Here is a 26,659-nt window from a genome sequence, read left to right as displayed (position 1 = left end):
AGAAGAATAAAAATGGGCAAAAGAGGTGTTAGAAGTATTTGGGAACCATTTCATTACTTTTCATCACTTACAATCTGTTCATTACTTCATTACTTTTTTAAATAAAACCCCCTTTAACAATCGTCAGCACCAATTTTTACTTTATGTTATTATAGGCATATAGTTTTTTTACTTTCATGAAACCTAAGCCTGTTATACAGTGGCCCAGTAGTTCTCACACATAAGTTCTCAACACAATGAAATTAAGAAACAACACAACAAAATGAATCCACAACACAACGGAAATGAGCCACAACACAACGGAAAATGTACAACACAACGGAAATAAGCCAAAACTTGTGAACTTATGTGTGCTTTTTAAATTTCGTTGTGTTGTGCACTACTGGGCCACCATACTGTTAGCATCAAAAATCCCGCTTATTTAAATATTGCACTACTAATCATGATGACAGCCACAGCCTTTCAAGAAATGACCTCTGCAAGTAACTGTCTATTTGTCTAGCACGGTTTCCACATAACTATGAAGCAGCACAACTGTTTTTAACATTGATAATAATCAATGTTTCTTGAGAAGCAAATCAGATTTTGTTTGAAATCTTCAACAGAAACTCATTTTTAAAATCAGTGTATAGACCTTCTGTAGCCCCTCGTTCTGTTCCGTCGGCTGGTTTGTATTTTCACAGCATGAACGTAAGATCTTACGGATTTATGAATGAACCTCTCGTTTTAAAATCTTCCCATGTGTTCTGAAATCCATTTCAAACATTACAATCATGCTCATAATAACTTCAAATCCACTTCACCAGCTACTCTTCGACAGCGATGCCATAGGAATATACGGAGCTACCACAAAAACAGAAGGTCAAACACAATATTCTACAGATGGCTGCCCGCTTGTTTCTCATGCGCATTAGGAATATAACACTGTAATACTGCATCTGTCTCCTGGAATGACCCTGGTAATGTGTCTGAATTCAGAGCTCATCCAGCATGAATGTCAGAAACAGATGTGAATATGAGAACAAGAGTGGGAACTTTCTGCACATGCTCACAAACACATAAAGCTCCATTATACACACATACACACACACACAGAGAGAGAGAGAGAGAGAGAGAGAGAGAGAGAGGTGCCATCCTGAGGGTCACAGATATATATATATATATATATATATATATATATATATATATATATATATATATATATATATAGAGTATACAATATCTTTCTTTCTCCCTAACACTTTCTGACATTCCTCTACGCTTTTCTGCCACTTATGTGCGAGTGTGTGGTGTTCGTCTGTTGGCAAAGTGTCCTACTTTTACTTCTAAAAATTTGTAGCTCCTCACCAGCAGATCAGTATGAGGAGACGCTGGAAGTGTATGAGTGTGTGTGTGTGTGTGTGTCAGTGACCTGATTAATCAGTACTTTTATAGTGCTGAGTTAAAAAATAAAGATGAGCAGAAATACACAAAATGATGAAGCCCTGCACATGACATGCAGAGGAAAAAGAGATATTGTGGCCCTGAATTAAGAACTTGTTTTAGGTAAACCGTGGCCTCGTTATACTCATTTTGTTCACTCATTTACATTTATTTAATCAGAATAACTTCCCCTTCCTCTTGCAGCATCTCTTCTCTTCTCTGATGATGAGGGCGGAGCAACCTGTCACTCACATGAGATCCACCAATAGCAAACCACAACCATCCAATCAATTCCACATGGACAAAATAAAGCCCCGCCCAACATTTGTTCTTGTTCTAGTTTCACTCAGGCTGTGTCCGAAAGCTTCAAGGCACGTCCAAATTCAGTGTTGGATTATTCCCCTAAGATTCCTTCATCTGAATGATTTTTGTAGGCAGCATAGATGTATCCTCCACTGTCTTTGATATCCCACAATCCTGAGCTTTCCATTCTGTGACAGTTGAGCTAGAAAAATAAATATCCTGTCTGAAAGTTGCAGTTGGTGGTCAGTTTGTGTGTAAATGTACGTTTTTGACCAACGTTTTCTACATCTGATGTAATTTCTAGCGAGAAATTACTATTGTAGTAATTAAATATTCGCTTAGTTATCACTAAAGCTCACTCTGTTTTGCTGTAGATCATTAAACCATTACGCTGCCTCAGAAGTCAGAAATCAGTTTCGTGAGGTTCCTCTGTGCGCAAATATTGCCTGCAGCGAGGCAACAAGTCACAGCCTGAGCGTTCAGCAAGCGTCAGATGTACGTCACAACAGGGAAGAAAAGAATAGAGCAGCTTCCGTTTACTGCCAACTTTAGCTAAAAGGAGGGATTTAATTAATCATATGTAGGAACGAATTCTTGTTTTTTTTCCCCCATGCATGTCATGTGTGGGCCTCCATTCAAAAACCAGAGAAAGAGAGAAAGAGAGAGAAAGAGAGAGGGCACACAGCCTACTAATAGGGAAAGCAATTGCATTATGAATGTGCACAACAGTGCATTATGGGTATTCTCATGCTGTTGAGTGTACATTGGTTATACACTCGTTATTGCAGTGCATTGTGGGATTGAATGAGTGCACTCAAGAACGTCCACTATGGTTTCAGACACCACTACTAATGGCTGTTTCCTCAAATAGTGCCCTATTTAAGGCTATAGGGGGCGATTTCAGACACAGTGATTATGACTCAAACCAGTGTTTACTTTTATTCAGCTCATCATTACATGATTATCTGACATATTGATTGAGTCAATAAGGAGGATGGAGGAACATCCTCTTCAGGGACTTTATGATCTTCGCTCACACACACAGCTTAAACTGTAAAACAAACACAGCTCATGAGGCCAGTAATGAGCACAAACTTCGGTCCAGGCTGATCGTCCAGCAGTGACTGTGCTAAAATCACACTGCTTATACACTTTATTTTGCAACGTGGAAGTGAGCAATTTTCAGAGAATTCATTCGCCACTACAGGAAAACAGCTAGAAGATTTACAGTAAAACACTAAGGGCCCTATCTTGCACCCAGCGCAATTGACTTTGTACACTGACGCATGTATCATTCCTATTTTGCACCCGCGCAAAGCGCGTTTTTCCCTCCACAGAAGCACGTCGCTAAACTAGGGAATGAACTTGCGCTCCCTGGGCGGTTCAGCGCAAAAAAGGAGGCGTGTTCCGGCGCAAACGTTCCTTCATGCTATTTTGCAGGTTTAGAAAACAATTGCGCCACTAACCAGGAAAAAATAGTTTAAAGTCAGTGGCGCGTTGCGCATGTTATTCATATGCTATTTTAAGGGCGCATGCTTGGCCATAATCAATGTAGCGTGTGCACAACGCGCATACACTTTGATTCTCTCATCTACACAGAAGCAGCAGTTTTCATTTTTGCAAATCATACATTATTACGATAGATAGATAGATAGATAGATAGATAGATAGATAGATAGATAGATAGATAGATAGATAGATAGATAGATAGATAGATAGATAGACAATTTATTATAAAAGCATACATCTAGCTTACACATTTACCAAAATTATCATACGCCTTTTTAACCGAAGTTAATTTGGGTGGGTTTCTCCATCCCCAACCTCCCTGACGAGAGCGTTGCTCTCCTCGGCTGTGAACCGCTCCTGGCGCGCGTCTGGCAAATCCGCCGTTATGATAGGAATCCGCTTTAGAACAAACGCGCCTGCTCTTAAAGGGAATGTGAGATGACGCTCTGATTGGTTTATTTCACGTTACGCCCAAACCACACCTATGAATAATGAAGCTCTTCAGACCAACCCATTTTAGATTTGCGCCTGGCGCAAGAGTCATTTATCCCGCTGGGAAAATAGCAACAGCGCCAAGACCCGCCCACAAAGTCACTTGCGCTTTGCGCTTTGACACTTGCGTTTCAGATCGTTAAAATAGGGCCCTAAAACTCATTGCATTACACACCAGTGAGTTTATGATTATGATAATACATTAAAATAATATGATAATAAATACCATTTAGCAAAATCAAGCAGCATAACGGACTGTTTTTGTTCTGGTAAAAATAACTAAGCTAATGACACCGGAAGACTCGTACATTTATCTTACAAATTGTGCCCGATCTTACCATAAAATTTGAGGTGGATAATAGTTACTATTAAATAGACTGTGTGTGTGCAAGTGTGTGTGCATGTGTGTGAAAGTGTTTGTGTGTGTGTGTGTTGAACTCATTTCAGAGCAGCTGATGCCCAGCCAAACAAACCTTAGGACAATAAAATATCTCTCAGCTCTCTGTGGTTTCACACTTCTGCAATGTTGCAGGTTACAAGAGAAACCGACTCGGTTACTAACGTGACCTTGGTTCCCTGAGATAAGGAAACGAGTATTGCGTAGCTATAGCTGTAGCTATGGGGAAAACTCCTTTTTCTCCGAATAGCCTTTTGTATAATAACGCAGAGCTACTGCACAGCCATAACAGTGCAGAGACTACTCGCACGCTATTGGCTGGTCAGTGGTAATTGCACAAACCTATGGCAGAGCGGTGTAACTGCGAACCAATCAGTGCAAAGCCCGCCGGTTAGTCGTATTGCGTAGCTATCCGCTAAGGGGAACCAATCCAATCACGCCGTGCTATGTTAAGCGTAACGACATGTTCTATGACCCAAGTTGGGACGCTTGAACAAGGGTCCAAAGCAAGGGCCTGAGTCTGACATGACGCCTTGATAGGGCAAGACCCGAATGATGAGGGCCTGGCTCGTGCAGAGGCCGCCTCAATCATATGGAAAGGATGTGTGCCTGCAGCGGACTTCTAAGTTATAAAATTTGGCGAAGGTAGACGGCGAGGACCAGCCAGCCCACGTGCATATACTGCCATGCCAGCGAAACGGCGAAGAAGGCGAAGGCTTGTAGTCGAGCAGTTCTGCGAGGTCCGTAGATCGTCGTTGAAGGAGATAAATCTGAATCTATCGAGCATCTTTTATAGGCCCATTCTGGCGGGCTCTGCGCTCAGCTCGGCGGGATTTGCACCGATTGGTTCGTGCAGTTACGCCGCTCTGCCATAGGTTCGTGCAGTTACCACTGACCAGCCAATAGCGTGCGAGTAGTCTCTGCACTGTTTTGACTGTGCTGTAGCACTGCGTTATTATACAAAAGGCTTCAGTATTCAGAGAAAAAGGAGTTTTCCCGTAATACGACTGACTGTTCGAAAGGGAACTAACATATAATTGTCGATATTGGTTGCCACAGGCATGCTCTATATTTATCTATACAACACCTTCATGAAACACTCTCACACTCCTTCACAAATCAAAGTCTCACTCACTCCTACAGCCAATAAAACTATTTCCACAAAATCTATTAATAATCACAATCATGTTCAGTAGAGATACTACATTCTCTACTACATACAGTGCTGGTCAGAATTATTTGCCCCCTTGGTAAATATGATCAAAGATGGCTGTAAAAAATAAATCTGCATTGTTAATCCTTTTGATATTTTATTTTAAAAAAATGGCAAAAATCTCACCTTTCATTGAAGTAAAAGAATTGAAAGTGGGGAAAAAAATCACATTATGAAATAAATGTTTTTCTCCAAAACACGTTGGGAACAATTATTTGCCCCCTTTTATTAAACACTTTTTGCAACCTCCTTTTTTTCAAGATAACAGCTCTGTGTTTTCTTCTATAATGCCTGATGAGTTTGGAGAACACCTGACGAGAGATTAGAGAGCATTCCTTCATACAGAATCTCTATGGCCAGATGAAACAAAAAAAAGAGCTTTTTGGCAGCAAACACTTAACATGGGTTTGCTTCATACAGGGATAAAAAGTACCCCTTGTGTAAAATGAAATACTCTGCTGTGTCTTTAATGTTGTGTGCCTATTTTTCTGCCAGAGGTCCTGGACATCTTGTTCAGATTCATGGCATCACAGATTCGATCAAATACCAACAAATAAAAAATCAAAACCTGACAGCCTCTGTTAGAAATCTTATAACGGGCCATGTTTGGATCTTCCAACAGGACAACGGTCCAAAACAAACATCAAAATCAATACAAAAATGTGTCACTGAGCACAAAACCAAGCATCTGCAATGGCCATCCCAGTCCCAGACCTGAACCCTTTAGAAGAGGAGTGGGCTGAACTGAAGAGAAGAAGCACCAACTGGGAATCTGAAGGGTCTGGAGAGATTCTGTATGCAGGAATGGTCTCTGATCTCTTGTCAGTTATTCTCCAAACTCATCAGGCATTATAGAAGAAGACTCAGATCTGTTATCTTGGCAAAAGGAGGTTGCAAAAAGTATTTAATAACAGGGAGCCAATAATTGTGGCCAGCATGTTTTGGAGAAAAACATTTATTTTATAATGTGATTTACCCCACACTTTCAATTATTTTACTTCAATGAAAGGTTAGATTTTTGCTATTTTTTTTAATAAAATATCAAAAGGATTAACAATGCAGATTTATTTTTTACAGCCATCTTTGATCATATTTACCAAGGGGGCAAATAATTCTGGCCAGCACTGTATACTCACAATATGTCAACTTGTTTTTTAAATATTTGCATTTAATAGCTGAATTGTGTGATGAAAATTACATTAGCCATCATGATGCTGTAGAGACAATTGCACCAATCAGAGAGCAAATCACTCCAAAAGAGCTAACGTCCTCAGAACGTTCTGGCAAGGTTCTCTCAAAGTTATGAACAAACGTTAGCACAAAAACATTATTTATACATCATTCATGGATCGTTTTTTCTGAAGCGTTAGATGATTGTTTAACTTTTTTTAAATACTACACATTTCAGAACGTTCAGAGAACATTCAAAAGTCCACATGTTTGCAAAATTATCAAATAGAATGTTCCCTTAACGTTCGTAGAACCAGGAAAGATTATTTAATAACGGACAGAAAACATTCAGAAATAACATTTACATAACTTAATGGGAATGTTAGCAAAATGTTCTTGTAACATATTTTTGTTATCTGGGAAGCTCCATATATTGCATATCGAGCATATCGCTCTCAAAATCCTTAAATATTTGTAAATATGCATTATTTAGCAATAAACTTTAAATATATTGTTTCTATAGATATAATCAACGTTTTATATCTGTGCAATAATTTTAAAATTGATTCATTAATTTGATTCGTTCTCTTTCCTGTTAAATACACAGTCTTGTACCTTTGTGTTTTGTCATTTTTCAAAACATTTGTATTGCTTTACATCAAAATTGGTAATGTTGTGATTCACCTCGTAGTTTGCTTATAATGCTTTAATGAAATGAAATCCCTATGGGAGAAATGAATGTCAAATACTTCTGGAACCAATTTAGCTGAAAAAGTAGCCCGCACCAATGCACTCAATAACACTCAGCTTTTTTGTCCAAAGCGATTTCAATAAGCGCCACCTACTGTCAGGGAGTGAATTCACATTCTCATTTATGGCGCTTTTCCATTACCAGTACCGGCTCGGCTCGACTCGCCTCGCCTCGACTCAGCTCGGCTCGGCTCGCTTTTCGCTCCGTTTTCCATTGCAGATAGTACCTCCACAATAGTACCTGGTCGTCATAGCGACGCGGCAGGAAACTGCCGTGACTTAATCTTTTACGCGAGACGCGTGAGACACACCCGCTACCCACACACACAGGACAATGGAGGAAATCGAGTGTATGCTGTTTTTGGATGTTTTTGCTTTTGTTTTTGCTGTTTTTTATTCAGGATACTCCGTCTGGCGCGTGCAATGATGACGCAGTGAATAGTGACGATTCTCTCTGACCAATCAGCAGTCTGTCTTGTTTTCACGTCACCTTTTAGTATCGCCTCAGCCCGCCTCAGCCCGCTTAGAACCTCGCCGGAGGTGGTACGAAAAAAAGTACCGGGAAGCCGGTACAGGTACAACTTTTACACAGTGGAAAACCAAACAGAGCCGAGTCGAGTCGAGTCGAGCCGAGCCGAGGCGAGCTGGTACTGTGTAGTGGAAAAGCGCCATTAGACCACCTGCCATTTTTTAAACATTAACCTGAAAACAGACAAATGGCATGCGAAAATCAGACCGAACGTTCAGGTTGACGTGAACAGTCCTTACATGTCCATATATATAGCACAGCAGCAGAGTTGTATGGTATGATTACTCACGGATATGTGGAATATCTGCTGGGAGTCGTCCAGCAGCAGGACCCTGAGGGGCATCAGGCGTCCCGGGGGCATGGCAGGGGGCTTGTGTCCGGGCTCCAGGGTGCTGATGCCCAGAGTCTCTGGGGCCCCTAACCTCTGTCCCGCCAGCGACGTCTGGCCCTGCTCCACCATGGTCTTCCTCACTCAGCCTGCACACACACACACACACACCACACTCTGACTTACACAATGTGAGGTGCACTAACACTGAGTGTGTTTCATCAGCGGCGTAAGGGCCAAATGTCCCCACAAGGATATTAATAATGACTTAAAGTTCCAAATCCATTATTCTATAAGGTTTATCATTTTCTTTTGGAGTCTCCTACAGCAGGTTTACATCAATCTCAGGTCAAAAGACAGTTTAATTTTATCATAATACACATTGCATCATCAGCTCTTTTCTCACAGTGTCTGAAACGGTTTGATAAAGGTTTCAGTCGCTCTAAACCCCGCCTCTCTGTGAGCGGCTCTGCTCTGACTGGTCAGATGGCCCAGTCTGTCGTGATTTGTCTACTCTGCTCTGATTGGTCAGATGGCCCAGTCTGTTGTGATTGGTCTACTCTGCTCTGATTGGTCAGATGGCCCAGTCTGTTGTGATTGGTCTACTCTGCTCTGATTGGTCAGATGGCCCAGTCTGTTGTGATTGGTCTACTCTGCTCTGATTGGTCAGATGGCCCAGTCTGTCACGATTGGTCTACTCTGCTCTGATTGGTCAGATGGCCCAGTCTGTTGTGATTGGTCTACTCTGCTCTGATTGGTCAGATGGCCCAGTCTGTTGTGATTGGTCTACTCTGCTCTGATTGGTCAGATGACCCAGTCTGTCACGATTGGTCTACTCTGCTCTGATTGGTCAGATGGCCAGTCTGTTGTGATTGGTCTACTCTGCTCTGATTGGTCAGATGGCCCAGTCTGTCACGATTGGTCTACTCTGCTCTGATTGGTCAGCTGGCCCAGTCTGTTGTGATTGGTCTACTCTGCTCTGATTGGTCAGATGGCCCAGTCTGTCACGACTGGTCTACTCTGCTCTGATTGGTCAGATGGTCCAGTCTGTTGTGATTGGTCTACTCTGCTCTGATTGGTCAGATGGCCCAGTCTGTTGTGATTTGTCTACTCTGCTCTGATTGGTCAGATGGCCCAGTCTGTTGTGATTGGTCTACTCTGCTCTGATTGGTCAGATGGCCAGTCTGTTGTGATTGGTCTACTCTGCTCTGATTGGTCAGATGGCCAGTCTGTTGTGATTGGTCTGCTCTGCTCTGATTGGTCAGATGGCCCAGTCTGTTGTGATTGGTCTACTTTGCTCTGGTTGGTCAGATGACCCAGTCTGTTGTGATTGGTCTACTCTGCTCTGATTGGTCAGATGAAACTTTGCAGACCTTTTACATTCACAAGCAGCTAGATTATATACTAAATGAAAGGTAATATATGAGAAAGCATAATGAAAAATGTTTAAATGAAGAGGTTGTGTGTTTATAGTGATGTTTCCTGACATGTCAGTCATGTGAAGGTTACACTAGCCTTTTTTGCCTGATGTTATAGTGCTCTCATCAGACAATGAGCCTACAGTTTTACAGAGATCCAGCTTCTCATATCTCCCATTCTCTGCTCCCATCATGTTCACTGTTTATCACACATGCCAGAGCACTGATGTCATCACTTCTAAACCAGGGGTCAACGTGAGAAAAAGAGGGGAGGAAACGAGACAGGAAGAGAGAAAGTGAGCAGCTGAGAGAGTTAGAGAGAAGTCAGAGCAAAATATGCAAAAACAAACACTGATCTCTGTGGATCAGATGACCATCTGTGACTGGCTCTCCTCATTCGCAATTACATTTATCTAAGTCATCTTCAAAAGAGCCTTGCAAACACTCAGTATTCACTGGTTTGTGCTCATATATTCCTGTAGACAAAAAAATAAATAAAAAATTCTAATGAATCAAGGTGCAGTGTAAAAACAGACCTCTGATAAAAATGTCTGTTGATCTATAATTTGTGCTGTGTAGTTTTATAGTCTATTATCAATAAAACATCTTTTAGAGAAGCAATAAAACACGGATCTGCTCTCAGAGGAGGGTGAAAGATCAGACCAGAGCCAGACTGCAGAAACCAACCCCACAGTCAATACCTTGCCAGTAGGCTTTAAAAAAATTCCATTCATTCAGTAATGCCACAAAAGCCCTGGAAAAATCAACGGCACTGATGGTGATGATCTGAGCACATCTTCAGACACTGGTGTCTTTTGTTTGGCTGGGATGAAGCTGCCACATGCAGAACACATCATGAGATCGAGAAGTAGGCTAGCCTATAATTTACAAAAAAAAAATAAAAAACCGCAATTAAGAATATAGAGACGATCAAAACGCTCAGAGAAATGTCTCTCGAGCTTCCTATTTGGACCTCAATCCCTGATTGTATTCACCTTTGTTTACATTGATAACTCCAATGTAATCCACAATTAAAAGGTGGACTATTTTCTATTATAGTTCCCTTTCGTTGCCATTCAACATAAAATCTCGAATAAAAATGGAAAGACCGAGGAATGGCTATTCCGCGACGCGCTGTTCTTCTAATGCGCGCTTGTCGCGTCGCGTCGAGAATAGACGTCACCTCATAGCGTTCACTGACCAATCAGGATCAGGTGTAACGTAATTATTTTTCACTGAAATCATAAATTGACTTTACAGTGTCTACTTTAAAATAGCGAAATTATGTTACAGATCATTTGCTACAACTGCTATTCAGAAATCACGAGCTGGCTTTGATTGAACGGTCAGAGTGCGTTATTTTAACAAATATCATAACGAATAGGCTACAGTTCATAGCACGCAATGCACAAATGCACAAACGGAGGAAATTAAGTGGCAGCGAGTCAAAATATAACGTTATCGCGCGCTTATGAAGACCGCGCCGGTCGCGTCGCGTCGTGCGCGTAAAAGCGGTGTGCACTGAACAAAGCGCAGACAGGACAGGTCTATTGACGTATAATACAAGGTCTTAATGGGAAATATAAAATCCCGATGTGCTTTTCGCACTGGGCTTCATCAGGTGAATGGACTCCTGTAGCAGATCGCGTGTTAGTGCATAATGGAAATATAACGGGTACGGATCTCCAGCAATGTCACGGCAGTTCTCAGGCTCAAATCTGTGGCTAGATTTACCCCTTAATCTCCTCCAAGCACAGAGCACTGTGAATATGAGTAGAACAATCGACACGCTTACCCCGATTATAAGTCCACCGTGTCGAAGTGTGCGTTTTCCCACAGACGCGCTGGTGTCAGCGGTGATGCCGTGGAGCTGCTGCCGCCGAGAGAGACTTCAGATGCCGCATACGCGCGTCCTCACAGTCGCCATGCTGGACAGACGGGATTTACACTGACGGAGAACAGCACAGATACAACACACACCAGATGAGATGAGATGAGATGAGCGCTCATGTGCTGCCATCTGCGGGGTGAAGAGGCATAACGCTGTCCAACAGTGACCTACACTCATCTGAACTGCATTAGCCAGCTCTCAGCTCGACTCTAGAGACGAATTAATCAGTTGCTACACTTGTGAAAAAAGTGTGCGTAATTGTAGCCTATTGAATGTGCACTTAAAGCGTATTTCAAAAGTCCTTGCAGATCATATGAATTAGGCTATATTGAATGTCACTTAAGTGTCCTTAAAAATAAAAGTAAAAACAACTTTTTTTTAATAGTCTTTTGTTAAAGAAGATTTTTATGTGTTGACATGTAAAATATTTATATTGTATTGTATTGTATTGTATTGTATTGTATTGTATGTCTTTATTGTCCACCAAGGTGGAAAATTGTGGCTCACCAGCACATAAAATAACTATACAAGCAGTGGTAAGAAAAACAAGACAGACTCACATAACATAGATTTAAAAATACAGTTCATGCCACTGTCATGCCACACATTTAAAGTTAACATATTTTAAATGTAGCTTCTAAATTGCAACTTCATCATAACAGATGTGTATTTAAATTCATGACATACACGTTTAAATAGAAATTATATTAAAGTATTTTTTGGTTTACTATAAATGCTTGCCAGTACATTCAGCAGTAACTTTAGCCATATTTCAAAGACAAAATAAATAATTATGAAATTAAGATGTACTTAAGTGTAAGTTAATTAAAAATTGAAAGCATGTGACAGTTTTCTCCAAAGATAGCATCTTTGTGCAACATATTGACTATTAAAATACTCTTTAAATTCTCATTCCAAAACATTTTTGTCTGCTTTGGCTAAACTTTATTTTTTTAATTTTTTTGAAATAATAGTTATACATTTAATAATTTGACACCAAACTCTGCTTAATTTAATCCTTATATATGTGTGTAACCAACCCTGTTTCCGTCTCTCAGCTCTTCATTCCCCTTTTATGATACAAACTGTATATTTTGGGTTTACTGGCCACCTGCATATTATGATTATTACTGTTCATGGGCCTTCAACATATACAGTGAGTTATTGTTTATGTGGATGAATGCTGATGGATCTTTGAATTATTATTTGATATTAATGTGTGTTTCCTGGTCACTGTTTCTCTTCTCGGTGGATGAAGCCAGTTAGATGTCTTAATGTGAATTGGTGCTAAAGTTAGTTAAACAGCTTGTAATGTGAATATTTCATATTTGCATTTCCATCAATATTCATTAGTTAAGTCAGAAGTTCTATAAACTGTGTAGTCCGAGAATAATAATTTAAATCAACAGGTTGATAATATGTTGTTACATTCTGATTGGTCTGCAGTAAAACACTTTTGTATATTGACACTAAATTACAATCTATTATCACATAATTTCATAACTTATCTCAATACCGTTCAAAAGTTTGGGGTCGATATTTTTGTATGTTTTTGAAGCAGGTCTCTTCTGTTCAGTATTTATTTGATAAAAAAGCTCAAATCAAAGCTGAATTTTCACATCATTACTCCAGTCTTCAGTGTCACATGATCCTTCAGAAATCACTCTAATATGATGATTTGATACAGCTTTGCTGAATAAAATAATTTATTTTATACTGACCACCATGTATGAACGATAATGTATTTTATATCCATCCACCCATTTGTTTGGTTATGAGTCGGATAATATACATGTAATCAGCAGGAAATTTCCACATTAAATAAATGAATAAATGAAATCAAACAAACCCTTCAGGGTGATGCACACATGCCAGGATCTACCAGATATACACATTCACACAATGACATGAGAGATGCCAGAAATCTGTGTTCTGTTAAGAGTCTTGATGGCATTTATAAATCAGGTTGATCGAGAGTTCCTGCAACAAGCGTGCTGTAGATTGCCTTCAGTATACAGTCCTATCTGGTGTATGACAAGCAGCTAAGGATGTGTGTTGAGTGTGTGAGCGTCTTGGTAGATGTGTTTCTGTGTCTTCCCCCACAAACTATTTTTGGCCAATCAAATCACTGCAAATTAGAGTGTGAAATTGGCGTTCATGTGTTCAATGAGTGGGCAGAGAGGGAAAATATATACCCAAGAAAACAGCAGCTCATTGTTCACACAGACGTCCCTCCGCTGACACCTCCACTCATTACAGTTATGCACTGAATACAGAATCAGACTGTGCATCTACTATAAAAAAGTATGTAGTATGCAATGATAAATCTCTTAACTTCTGTCACATAACCTCAGTACACTATAAAAGTATTTTTTCAAGGGTCTTTTATTGTCATTCCATACACATTTTTACATGAAGGAACGAAACTAAGTACTAAGGTACAAAACACAAGATAAAAACATTAACCTATAACATTAGAAACTAGAGGGTTTGTCCAAGCAGCTTCGTCAATAAATAGCACAATAGCAATGAAAAACTAAAATGGATGATGCAAGAATAAAAACAGTGCAATAATTAGTAATAGATTAGTCATTAATAGTCAAATATTGTTGCACATAAAATCTATATTATCTATGTTATTGCACGCAGAGTAGAAGAGCAAGAATTTGTCAGTCGAACAGCCTCTGGAAAAAAACAGTTCCTGATCTTTTTTTTTTTTTTTTTTTAATAAAGAGTAGGCCTACTGTAGTATGTTTTTACAAGGAAATAGGCTACTATTTCTGTCTTTCTAATTAAAAGCGTCACATTTCAATGTATCACCTGCCATTTATTTGTGCTTTTTTTGTATTATCCCTAGATCTGCTTACTTTTCATTTCTCTTAGAAGAGAACAAATACAACTTTAGGTATTTATTTCAAACAGTGGCTAAATTAATAAGAAATAAAGCTTCAACTTCAGAGGTTTCCAAACAGCACTGCAGTAATGACTTAAAGATTGATAATATCAGAGAGAAAATGATAGCCATGCAAACATCTAGGCCTACAGTATCGCAGACATCGTTCTATAGACCCCTGATGAACAATTCCATTTATTCGTTGCTATAGGAGAGGAAGAATTGTTTAAAAAAAACTCGTTAAATCATCAAAATCAACACGTATGTTAGACCCTATATCGACTGAGCTACTGAAAGAGATGCTTCCAGAGGTCATAGATCCTCTTCTTACTATCATCAATTTATCTTTGTCATTAGGATATGTACCGAAAACCTTTAAGCTGGCTATGATTAAACCGCTTGTTAAAAAACGCAACTTGATCCTACAGAATTAGTCAATTACAGGCCGATCTCGAATCTACCTTTTCTGTCAAAGATATTAGAAAAAGCAGTGTCTTCACAACTGTGTTCCTTTCTTGAAAGAAATGATATCTGTGAGGATTTCCAGTCCGGATTTAGACCGTACCATAGTACTGAGACTGCTCTCATCAGAGTCACAAATGATTTGCTCTTATCATCCGATCGTGGTTGTATCTCTCTTAGTGTTACTCGATCTTAGTGCTGCATTTGACACCATTGACCACAACGTTCTTTTAAATAGACTCGAACATTATGTTGGCATTAGTGGAATTGCACTAGCATGGTTTAAATCATACTTATCTGACCGTTATCAGTTTGTAGCAGTAAATGAAGAGATGTCTCATCGATCACAAGTTCAGTATGGTGTACCACAAGGCTCAGTACTAGGACTGTTGCTGTTCACTCTGTACATGCTACCATTAGGTAAAAATTCTTTAAAAAAAAACAAAACAAAAAAACACATAGGTTTTAATTAAACCTCTGCAAGTAATAACCTAGAATACTGTCTAACACTTGATGGCTGCTCAGTCAAGTCTTCGTCGTCGGTGAGGAACCTGAGTGTGCTCTTTGATACCAATCTTTCAATCTGTGTGTTTATAGCATCCGTAAAACCGCATTATTCCATCTTAAAAATATCTAAATTACGACATATGCTCTACAGTAGTTCAAGCGTTCATGACCTCAAGGCTAGATTATTGTAATGCTATTATGGGTGGTTGCCCTGCACGCTTAATAAACAAACTACAGCTGGTCCAAAACGCAGCAGCTCGAGTTCTTACCAGAACCAGGAAGTATGACCATATTAGCCCGGTTCTGTCAACACTACATTGGCTCCCTATTAAACATTGTATACATTTATTTTACAAAGCACTAAATGGTTCATCTTCTCAGTACTCGAGCGAGCCATAATTACATATTATATTTGCCCAGTTGTTAAAATGTAGAATGTCAAAATCAACTGCAGACATGTCTTTAGTAAATCCTGACAGTAGTTTTTAACGCCAAAAGAGGGTTTGTGCTGTCGCAAGAGGTTAGTAAATCTGGCCTTAAATCTATTAAAACACACCTCTTTAACACAGCATACACATAACACACTATCACATTTCTAAAATTCATATTTTTAAAGAATTGTTAGGCTGTATAAAGTAGGTCAACCGGAACCGGGAACACTTTCCACATCCTGATGTACTCGTTACATCATAAGAAGAATGGCATCTACGCTAATATTAATCTTTCTGTTTATCCCGAGGTTACTGTAGTCAGCCGGAACCAGATCAGATGGAGGACCTGCACCTGGACGACCACAAAGCAGCCCTGAATGTGTAAAAAAGGTGACTTGACCTGACTTAATGATTCCCTACTTCCTCTGAGCCAAGATTTCAAGCCTCATCCTGAAGGTTAGAATTATGGCCAGTGACAGAAGAAAATGCAAACATGAGCCAGATGTTTTCTGCTACATCTGTGGGTAACAGCAACTGAAAATTACAGATTTTGTGGGGGGAAAACTTTATAACTTGTATTTATGTAAAAAAAAAAAAACATTATTAAATATTTTTCCACTCCTTTGGAGATTGTAAGTTGAGTTTTGTCATTCAAGCAAAAACATTTGACTTATTTTGATAAGTGCATAAAAAATTTAATAAAAAAAAAAAACATTCTTATTTGTGAAAAAGCTTTTTGAACTTGAGTATCATCATCTTAGGTAACATTAGGCCTTTTTTGCAAGCCAGCAGATGCAGGGCTGTGCGACTATATAGTAATAATGTTAAAATAATACTGCCATTACAGATCCTATTGTAGAAATGTACTGTTTGCCATCAGTTAAGTCATTTAATTCACGCCTGATTTCCCCCAGAGTGTTGACCTGCTCCATGTAAAATAAAATGCATTATTCATATAAAATACTAAAATAAGAAAAATCAAAAATCAAATAAAATGGCTTTTATTAGGCTACTGATATGACTGGAGTCTTCATCTCAAGTGAATGTGCATCACATATCACTTTAAACAGATTTCAAAAGTACTATTCATGTCTTTGTGTAAACCCTTAAAGTCAGTTTAGATGCGAAGCATCTGCTAAATGTTACATAACTAACTTGTATCTATCACAACCAAACAATTAAACAGCCATCAAATAAACACAACCTGCCTGATGGAAAGCAGAACCTGTCGTGTGTGTGCAGATATTCAAACAGCACTTCATCACACACAGCGCAGGACCCGCTTTTGTCCTTTGACAAGAACCGTAACATGTTCTTGTCAAATGTTCTTTAAGTGGGCATACAGTATGTTTGGTTTGGACTGTGCATGTGTAGGTATTAAAACATGGAAAACACACAGAAACTCCACTGCAATGTGTGTGAGTGTAGGACGCACTTTATTTAGGTGCCAAACAAACAAACAAAAAAGAGTGTCACCATTCAGTCATTCAGAAGAGTTGAGCACATGTCCACATTAAAAAAATATAAAATCAATACTGACTCAGAGCTCTCTATTCAAACACATACACTCAGACACACACACAACATCCATCCATCTCCGTAATCTCTATATGTTCAGCCTCGAGATCGAAGCTCAAGCCCAGCCAGGAGGGAGCCAAGAAAAACTGGCAACCTCTGTACAAATGTATACACAGTCAACCAATAACCATCGTCATCAATGAGCCGTTCAACCACGGAGGAATAAGGAGAATGAGTGCAGAAAGAGAATTAGATGCTGAAGAGACGAGTGAGAAAGGGGTGGTAAAATAGAAAGAGACAGAAAAAGAGTCGCGTCCTACAGTGCCATATGTGACTCTTGGAGTGAAAACAGAGTTTCACTAAATTAGGAAACATTGAGAGTGTCCAGATGTCCAAATGTCCCCCACCCGTCTGACCCGTCCAATCGGTGACCGGGACTTATGCTGCATTCCATTCAACTCTGAGAGTTTACATTCCTACTTGGAAAAGTGCAAAAGAAAGTCTCTTGAAGTTGGATTTCTAGCTTGGAAACTCACGCTTAAGGAGTGCACGATGCAGTCAGCAGGATTTACAAAGATAAACATTCAACATTTAAGCAAATAAAATGCATCAAGGAGACAAAAAGTCCAACACTGCATGATAGAACATGTTTAGCTAATATATAAAACAAGATAAATCACTCTCTCTGTTGATATACCAGTCAAACTGTAAAGCATGGTGTATTCTCCCCAGTTTGGTTGCTAAAAAAGTTCTTTGTTCACAATTGTTGCACTGCAAAGCTGACAGTAGAGTTGTCATTTTGTTTCCTTGTGTCATCTTCTGAACATCTGACTTTGAATGGAAGCAGCATAAAGACAACAGCTCTGTTCCAAAATCTCCTGAGCTGCCTTAAAGTTCACCTACTCGGACAGCATCCTGACTGAGACAACCTCATCGGTGACGGATCTGGAACTCCAAGTAAGCATTAGATGAATGTGATTCCATCAGGTACAACATTCCAATCAACCAATCAGATTTGAGGGATAGGTTTGCAGTTTATGTCAAGTTCTGGTTCACAACCTGGGTTAGGTACTCTACATCAGTTTTTCACCCCCTTATTATTCCTCTCTGATTTTAGGGATAAGGGTAGGGTTCAGTTTAGGGCTAGGGATAGAGTTAAGACTAAATTGTCAGACAAGAATATTGTTCCAAGATCAACAAAATATGTTGAACATGTCTTACTTGGCAAAATCACGGTGACCATTTACCACTGGGTGGCCGAACGATTAAGGCCTTATTGTTTTCAGATTGAGGATCCACTTTCACCCGTGCATGTGGATAAACTTGTTAAACTTGATCGAATATTAGTTTTTTTCATGAGCCCAAATATTCAAATATAGAATTTCAGAAAAATGTGAAGTGCATACAGCAGATTTGGAGAGTTTGGCATTAGCATGTTTCTAAGCTAAGAACATTATACGTTGTGTGTGCAATGCATAAAAATACATAGGACACACATATTACAAAAAAGTCACAAGTATGTTTTGAATCTCACGGTCTACAATACAACTCATTTCCAATGCATTCTGTGAATGCAAGGGAAATGTGATTTTATGTTGCCTTATGGTGCGCTATGACGGAAAGATCATATTTACGAGTTGAACGCACGAGTACATTCTCAATATGCCAAAGCATTGCAGAGATACAGCCTCAGAGTCGTTTTGGCATCATGCCATCAAATTTGTTGATGCGGTATATGAAAACGGTTTAGTCTATCAACACGAAATCCACAACTTTTTGCCAGCATGGTCTGAAGTTAATACGATTCGATTTTGGTGAAAATCGTAACAAACAGTGTAGAATGAGTTCCAAAAAGTAGGGTTTGACCCAAAATGACCCAAAAAAATGTTGATTTATGTATTTATTAAGTTCTTTACAATAGTCTAATTGAATCAAAAGTTATTAGCATTTTTGGAAATTTCATTATAACTTTTGTTCACAAGGTGGCGCTGCCCAAAAACTTTGAGTACCTTCAGAGCATGGTGCCGAATACACACACCAAGTTTCATAACGATACACCAATGCGTTCGTAAAATATAGCATTTTACAACAAAATTCAAAATGGCCGACACCCAAAATGGCCGATATGGGAAAATTGGGTATTGCTCGACTTGACATGCTGCACCAAATCTAAAGAGACCAGTTTTGTGATTTTATGGTGTGTTCAAGTTATGACGGAAAGATCGTATTTATGAGCGGAACGCACATAAGTGTATTCTTTGTTTATTTTTCTCGTTTCGCTTCAAAACGCTTCGTTTTTACAAGTTTAAAAACCTTGTGGAGTTACTGAAGAGAAGGCCATCTTTCTCTGACAGAAGTGACTTGAACCTGATGTCATGAACATGACTTCACAGGAGGACACACCATTAAGCACAAAGTATACTTCAGTTTTACATTTGCGTACGGCTGAATGCACAGCCATTGAAGCTATACGCAGTTCGATAGCATATGTGAGCACAGGTGCTCGATATATGCGCACTAAAAAGTTCCCTATTTCTCTCCAGAAGTTTTGACAAGTAAAAACGTCCTTGTACTCAGTCTATTGTTGTTGTCATCTCCAGAAGTTTGTTTTCATTTATCCCTTTCTTTTCGACTGTGAAACAGTGGGACAGGTCAGTGTCGCCATCTTGTGGAGAAAAGAATTAGTGCAAAGAAATTTAAGGAGCAAGTGTGAAGTGAGCATCCGGAGTAACACGGTTAGAAAAATCAGAAAAAGTAAGAATGTTCAATGCTGATAATGAAATCTACTTCACGTAAACTGTGATGAACACTTTGGCTTTAATTAGGCATCTAATCAGGTTTTGGAACAAAGCTGAAGTCACCTGACTGAAACAGAAAAGAAACTGAAGATTTCCTTAATCAATGTACAATAAGAAAGTCATCATTAAATTATTATATGGCTATATGAAGCATATAGGGCTAAGAACCCTCTTGTTCTCTCTCTCTCTCGCTCTGACCTGGTGACAAATTCAAATAAAATCATCAATACCATAAGACCAATAACATAAAAGTCCAACTCCTCTCCACTGAAGGATCCTGCTCAGACAGGAGACGTGAAACCTAAGGCAAGTGCTCTTCCTGTGGTTGAGTCAGTCAGAATTTAAAGTGACAAAAAATCCTCAGAGTCTGTAGATAGAGAATGATGGAAAACCGCCGACACTAGAAGGTCTATCAAAGCTACTGTAATGTGAGTTGTGTGTATGTGTGTGTGTGTTGGTGGGTTATTGTATATTGCAGGAGGAGCAGCACGGGTCGTCTTTATCCGGCTGTGCCGCGTAGTCCATCTGCCGAACGATCTCGGCAAAGAGTTCGTCCACCATGGTCTTGCTCTTGGCGGAGGTCTCGATGAAGGGACAGCCCCACTCCTCCGCCAACGCCTGGCCCTCCATCACAGACACCTCCCGCTCGCTCTCCAGATCCACCTTATTCCCCACCAGGATCACTGGGACCTTCTCGTACCTGCAAAACACACACACACACACAGTCTCCGTCAGACTCAAACAGCAGTAATGCCGTATATCCAGGTCGCTCAAGACCACGGGAACCCTGCTTCTTACACAGAATTTGACAGTTGTTAAGGAAACAAATTAAATATGATTTCAGCTCACATCTCGACTTTTAGCTTCTTTTAAACCATGTTTTGTATAGCTTTGAATAATTTTAAGTAGGGATGGGCATTTTTCATAAATATCGTCTAATATTTCTAAATGAAGTTTAATGAGAAAGACATTCTTTTTTAATAATTAAGTTGATCAAATACAATCAAAATGTTTCCATGCTCCAGCCAATGCATTTAGTTATAACGTTAGAGTTGTAGTTTGCATGCTTAGGATTTATCATGGATTCACTCTATTTATGGCAAGCAAAATTCTAAAAATATTTTTACTTTTCAAATAACTATTACAGGTTGAATATCCGACTCTTCCTTTAGTGGGTCCCAGACCCCTGATTGAGAGCCGCCGCTCTAGCAGGACAATATTTACGTTTTACACGGACACGTTTTGATTCAATCGGAATTAAATCATGATGAATCTGAACGTTGTTTTTTATGAACGATTTAAAGTTACATGCGTTCATATGTCACAAGCTTCAAATCAGAATGGATTTTTTAACATCCTCTGTTTCCTGCTGTTGGCGCACACGAACCATCATCCTGCCATCACTTCTGTCCTTTGTTTTAAAAAGTAGACTTAATACTCATCTATTTTGGGTCCTGACTAGAAGACGACGAGCACATGAAGCTTTGCGCCGTTCTGCTTATATTTATCAAGTCATAAAATGTCCCGCCCCAAAACAAGGCGTCTGTGCATAAAAGTCTGAAGCCAAGACTGACGTTGTCCCGCTCCACTTTACAGGCGATGAGTGGAAGGAGAACTTTAGACTGACACGACAGTCATTAATGACACTTTACTCAACAACAACAGCTCGTTTTGTGCATCATCGCGCCATTTAACGTCATTGCACATACGCAGTACTTTGGTTTTCAATCCGATCAATTGTTTACATGTCCTATCCAACGGATAATACAAGGTTTAAAGCTACACTCTGTCATTTTTTAAGTTGATTCTTACCAAAAAACACTTTGTTCTTTCAAAATCATATGTGCTCATTAATGTGTAATTACTTCTACCAACTAATCAAGTATTCTCGTAAACGTAGAATCTGCCATTTATAATACATACGAGCGAGGGGTTCGAATGGCGGAAGCCATGTTGCGCCTCCATCTTGAAAATACATTAGCCAAAGAGGGACATACCTGGAAATTCAAGCTTCGCCTTTCGTGTTTTGACACTCAGTGGCGCTGTGACGAATGCGAGGGGGAGATTACTCGCGACTGCCGGCAGATTTGAAATAATACGGCCACCGTAGGAGTTAAAACGCCCTCGGAATGAGAGGGGCTGAAAGTAATATTCACTTGGTAGTCATAAACAATTTCACCGCTAGATGGGAGAAAATCCTACACAGTGTAGCTTTAAACCAGCCCTTTAATCCGAATGAAATTTCAATCGGATTTGGCAAATTCATACCGACTGGGGTACATGTGACTTTTTTTATTCCAACTTGTCTGATTACAAACAGATTATTAGGGTGACGGATCCATGTAAACGCAGCTAATGACACAATGAATTTACTTCATGAAATACTGTTTTAATGAAAATTTGTGTCTAATATTGTTACCATGTTTAATAAAGGCAATGAGACGTGCAAGGCCAAACTGTAGGCCTATATTATATTACCATACAGTACTTTTGCTTAATTATCTCAACTGTATCAGAATCTATCATATGATGTCTTTTTTTTTTTCTCTTCATGGCAGATATTTTAAAATAACTCCAGGAACTGCATTGTTCAGCTTTCCCCTGAAGGCAAAAGAATGTCTTTACCCATAACCACTAACCATGCAGCGGCCCATGGCTTGAGGAGGGTGGGGTTACTGAAGCCACACCCCTTACACACACTCCCTGTTATTAGCAAACCACTAATGGCATCACAGTTTAAAAGTACTTCCAGAATGACAGCCTAGATGGCCCTTGATTCTCACCATTTGTGGGTGGCATGACCAAAAAACAGGGGTCACATGACGTCTGTCCAGACGGGCTAAACATAACCATTTTTAAATTTTCTCAAGAAAATGTGCGTGTTGCTGGCCACTGCAAATCTTGGGTGTTGTGGGTGTTATCAGGGCGTTATACAGAAAAAGCCAGCCTCCAAATTTCCACAATATTCTGGTCTGTAAATATCATGCTGGTTTTATCATCCAGCAAGCAAATTCAAGTACACTTCTCATCAACAAGCTGCATTATCTGAAGTATCACTGAAGTTTAGTTCGTGCAGGATGGGTTACATGCCAAGTTCACCTGGTATGAGCAATAATAACATTTACACTCATGTCATTTGTTTTAGTCTTTCATTTCTGTTACATATTTAAATGGCACTAAACCCTCTTTTCCTGTTTCTCTCTCTCGTCCTTCAAGAACAAACAGCGCTGTGACAGACATCTCTTATTCCCGCTATCTCTACCTCATTATGCATCGCTTCTACTGTGTTAAACATTTATGCCATTCAATTATTTAATATTTTCTGAGGCATCTGCGTGAGAGTGCAGATCTATATTATTTGCGTGGGAATGTGTGCTAGAGATGATGTTGTTTGCAGGTCTGAATAAATATATTTCTGGTTCAGGTTGACTGTGAGACTGTGGGAGTGTGAGTTACATGAGCATTTCCAGCCAATTCTTCTATTAGGGGCCAAGAACCGAAGGTGCGTAGGCACTTACTGTATCCATTGCCTATCCTATATTATTCTTCTTCCGCTTCTTCCACTCTTGGAAATATATGGTAGCCCATAAAACCGCTTGAGGGAAAGTTATGAAATTTGGCACACAGATAGAGGACAGTCTGATCTGCCATCAAATCCAATTTGGAGTCTATAACTCAATCCCTTTAGCGCAAACTGTCCAAAGTTGTACTCACATTTATGCTAATAACTTTTGAACCATGAGGCTAGAAACTACTCCTAGGCTGTTCCTCTGATTTTCATGAAAATTGAACCAGAACGTCTTCAGATCATGCCGACAAAAGGTTATGGAATTCAAGTTGATTAGGCTAGTCAAACCGTTCTCGAATAATGTGCAAACAAATTCAGCGAAGAGCACGCCAAAATGGACTTAATATATTTTTGTTGGGTCATGCCGAGAACATAGACACCAATTTTGCCATAGTTGGCCAAACTTCCGAGTCCGTCATTTAGATTTTCTTTAAAAAACTACTTTTTTAAACTTCGTCAAGACCATTGGTCAGATTTTTACCATAATCAAATTGCATCATCCTCAGTCAATTCCGGCAAAAAGGTTGTGGATTTTGTGTTGATAGACGAAACCGTTTTCATTTACCGTATCAAAAAAGGTGATGGCATGATGCCAAAACGTCTGAAATTCTGCAATGCTTTGGCATTTTGACACCAAACTTTGCATTTGTCACTGTCACTCTGACCACACCACATAAATTTGATCACAGCGCCACCTATTGGTCAAAAGTAATAAACTATTGAATCATATTACTAGTGACTGTATTTGTGATTTTTCAGCAATTTTGGTCACTGTTGCAGTTGGTCTGAAACTGTCAGCCATGCAGTCATGACTTATGTTCTTTTTGCTGCTTGCAGCTATAATTATTAATGTCTTTTCTTCATTGACTGTCCCCGATAAGTAATGTTATTGTTAATGGATTGCTTCAGATTTTTTTCAATTGGGAACCAACCCTAAGGAATACTAATGGCATCCAGAAAGAATCTACTGAGGATGTAATAGGAAAATTCATATTGGTTCATTGGGATCTTAATTGATCCTTAGAGAATTATTATATTAAATTAAAAAAAGAATATGAATAAAAATAATCGCTAGTGACAGCCCTAGAAGCAAGATAGAGAAAACGCATTTTATCTTTGCAAAAAGCATTTGTAAAAGCACAATAAAGTTATTAGATAGCATTTCAGAAATAAAAACATTTTAGCATTTTTAATACACCCACAGAAACACTAAAGTGAATTTCCTATTTTCGGGGGAAAAAACAGCATTTTCAGGGTGTTTCTCTATGCTTTTCTGATTCTTCTCCATTTATATGTTATTAGGGGAGGGATTTTCTCACTCCAGAAGGCATCGGATTGGACAAATGAAGATTACACCCTTGAGTGCAAGATGAATCATCAGTATTTCAGCCTGTTTTGCCAGAAGTGAAAAGCGTGTATCTGCTAAAAGCTAATATTATCAACTCTTCTAAATACATGTGCATTCCTCAAAGCACATGTACATGGACTAAAAGCTACTGATAACACTGCGAGGCTATTTTAATTTCAAACACTTTCAACAACATCACAAACATTCATCACTAAATCATTCAAATGTTTGCTAAACACATGAGACCAGCATATAGCCTATGATTTGTTCCTTTGTGAAGTGTATGCCATCACTTATATATGAATCTTTCATGCAGACAGCACTTGGATCAAACACATCAAGGCTCGAGCAACAGGCCTGTAAAGGCCCAACAACACTCCAGAAGAGATCAATACCGTTACACATGCATGCAACTTATTTTCATGTAATATGCACGATATTTTCATATAATATGCACTTTAATATAATATGCACTAGAAATGACATGTCATCAATAGCAAAGGCCTCATATCTGACCTCTTGACTCGGATGATCTGGTCTCTCATGGGTTTGATGTCCTGAAAGCTCTGCTGGTTCACCAGACTGTAGACCAGAATGAAGCCCTGTCCGTTTTTGATGTACAGGTCCCGCATGGACGCGAACTGCTCCGTGCCTGCCGTGTCCAGGATCTCCAGCACCGACGGAGACGAGTCCACCTCGATCTCCTTACGGTAGAAATCCTCGATGGTCGGGTCGTACTTCTCAATAAACGTCCCGGTGACGAACTGCACGGTGAGGGCGGATTTACCGACCCCGCCGCTCCCGAGGACCACCACTTTATACTCGCGCATCTCTGAACAGATTGAACAATCCAAATACACTCACACGACGGCACTGATGTTCATGTTCAGGGCGTTTAAACGAGCCTTGAGCTTCCCGCAGCAGCGCTTCATGATCACGGGCATCATTCACAACGGGGGACGCTTGAATACGGGCTATCAGCAATAACTTGTGCTTTTCATCTGCTCAGCTTACCATCCTATAGAAGTAAACGAAGACTGCACGGAGAAGCTCAGCTGACTGCCTCCGGGATCGGCGGATTGAAACACAGCCCGTTAGAATCCGTTCATTTGGGGCGCATATTCGTTGTTCCCGTCTGTGTCTGCTCTCTCCGGTCTTCATTAATACTCTAACACAGCGCCATGCTCACGGGTGGGGATCCCGAGCCTCCAACGCGCCGCTCTTGTGACTGTGAGGTCCGACTCGTGGAGGCGAATCGGTTCTTTCGAGCGACGAACCAGTTCAAGAACGACTCACCGATTCTTTTACACTATGACGTAATTAGGTCATCTCCTGCTCCTTGAATTTTAGGGGTAGCCTTGTTTTGCACTTTTTATTCACAAGAGCAAATTTCTCAACACTTTGCATAGATTTGATGTCTTGATGTCCCACACTGTAAAATCTCTAAATAATAACGAACATTTCTTTATTATTCTTGCAGATTGAGAGTTTCTTTTTTTAATCTCTTTGTACTTTGCTTTTCTTTGTAATAAATAACAATAATAATAATAATACGGTAATAATAATATTAAAATAGGGGTAGCCACTGTGTAATATAGTTTACAGATCTCCTAATTGTAATATTTGTATATATTTCTGTATTTTTGAACATATACACTGGAAAAGCCATGGTTTCTCCCTGAAACATACTGCATTTCTAACAAAATAAGAGA

General features: G+C 39.6%; 2 protein-coding genes across 4 annotated transcripts in view; both read right to left on the bottom strand.

Annotated features, from left to right (window-relative positions):
• LOC311087761 (FERM, ARHGEF and pleckstrin domain-containing protein 1) overlaps positions 1 to 11,481 on the bottom strand; it is a 44,496-nt gene extending 33,015 nt beyond the window's left edge. For 2 of the 3 annotated variants that reach the window (XR_014607367.1, XM_084121164.1), the window contains exons 1-2: positions 11,327 to 11,481; positions 8,075 to 8,262 (exon numbers count right to left, since the gene is read on the bottom strand). Coding sequence is in view for 2 of the 3 variants with exons in the window: in XM_084121164.1 (XP_083977290.1) it covers positions 8,075 to 8,245 (171 nt within the window). In the remaining variant the exon portion in view is untranslated. Of the gene's footprint in view, positions 1 to 8,074; positions 8,675 to 8,765; positions 9,226 to 9,270 lie in introns of all 3 variants that reach the window. The other variant, XM_084121165.1, reaches the window with a different exon arrangement.
• A 5,651-nt stretch (positions 11,482 to 17,132) lies between these two features.
• rap2aa (RAP2A, member of RAS oncogene family a) lies at positions 17,133 to 26,183 on the bottom strand. Its single transcript, XM_084122765.1, has 2 exons — positions 25,464 to 26,183; positions 17,133 to 20,731 (listed from the first exon to the last, which is right to left on the bottom strand). Exons 1-2 carry the CDS (start codon positions 25,775 to 25,777, stop codon positions 20,494 to 20,496), a joined length of 552 nt encoding a protein of 183 aa, XP_083978891.1. The 5' UTR covers positions 25,778 to 26,183; the 3' UTR covers positions 17,133 to 20,493.
• Positions 26,184 to 26,659: the final 476 nt, after the last annotated feature.

The sequence above is a fragment of the Abramis brama genome (genome assembly GCF_963993115.1).
Source record: "Abramis brama genome assembly, chromosome: 8".
Lineage (NCBI taxonomy): Eukaryota > Metazoa > Chordata > Actinopteri > Cypriniformes > Leuciscidae > Abramis > Abramis brama.
Note: the sequence above shows the minus strand (reverse complement) of the source record. Positions and strands in the feature narration are given on the sequence as shown.

Bases quoted from the DNA above. Each gene is read 5' to 3' on its own strand.
- rap2aa (XM_084122765.1), bottom strand. From the start codon at position 25,777: ATGCGCGAGTATAAAGTGGTGGTCCTCGGGAGCGGCGGGGTCGGTAAA. The intron at 20,732-25,463 runs GTCAGATATGAG...TGTGTTTTGCAG, and splicing joins CAGATCATCCGAGTCAAGAG to GTACGAGAAGGTCCCAGTGA.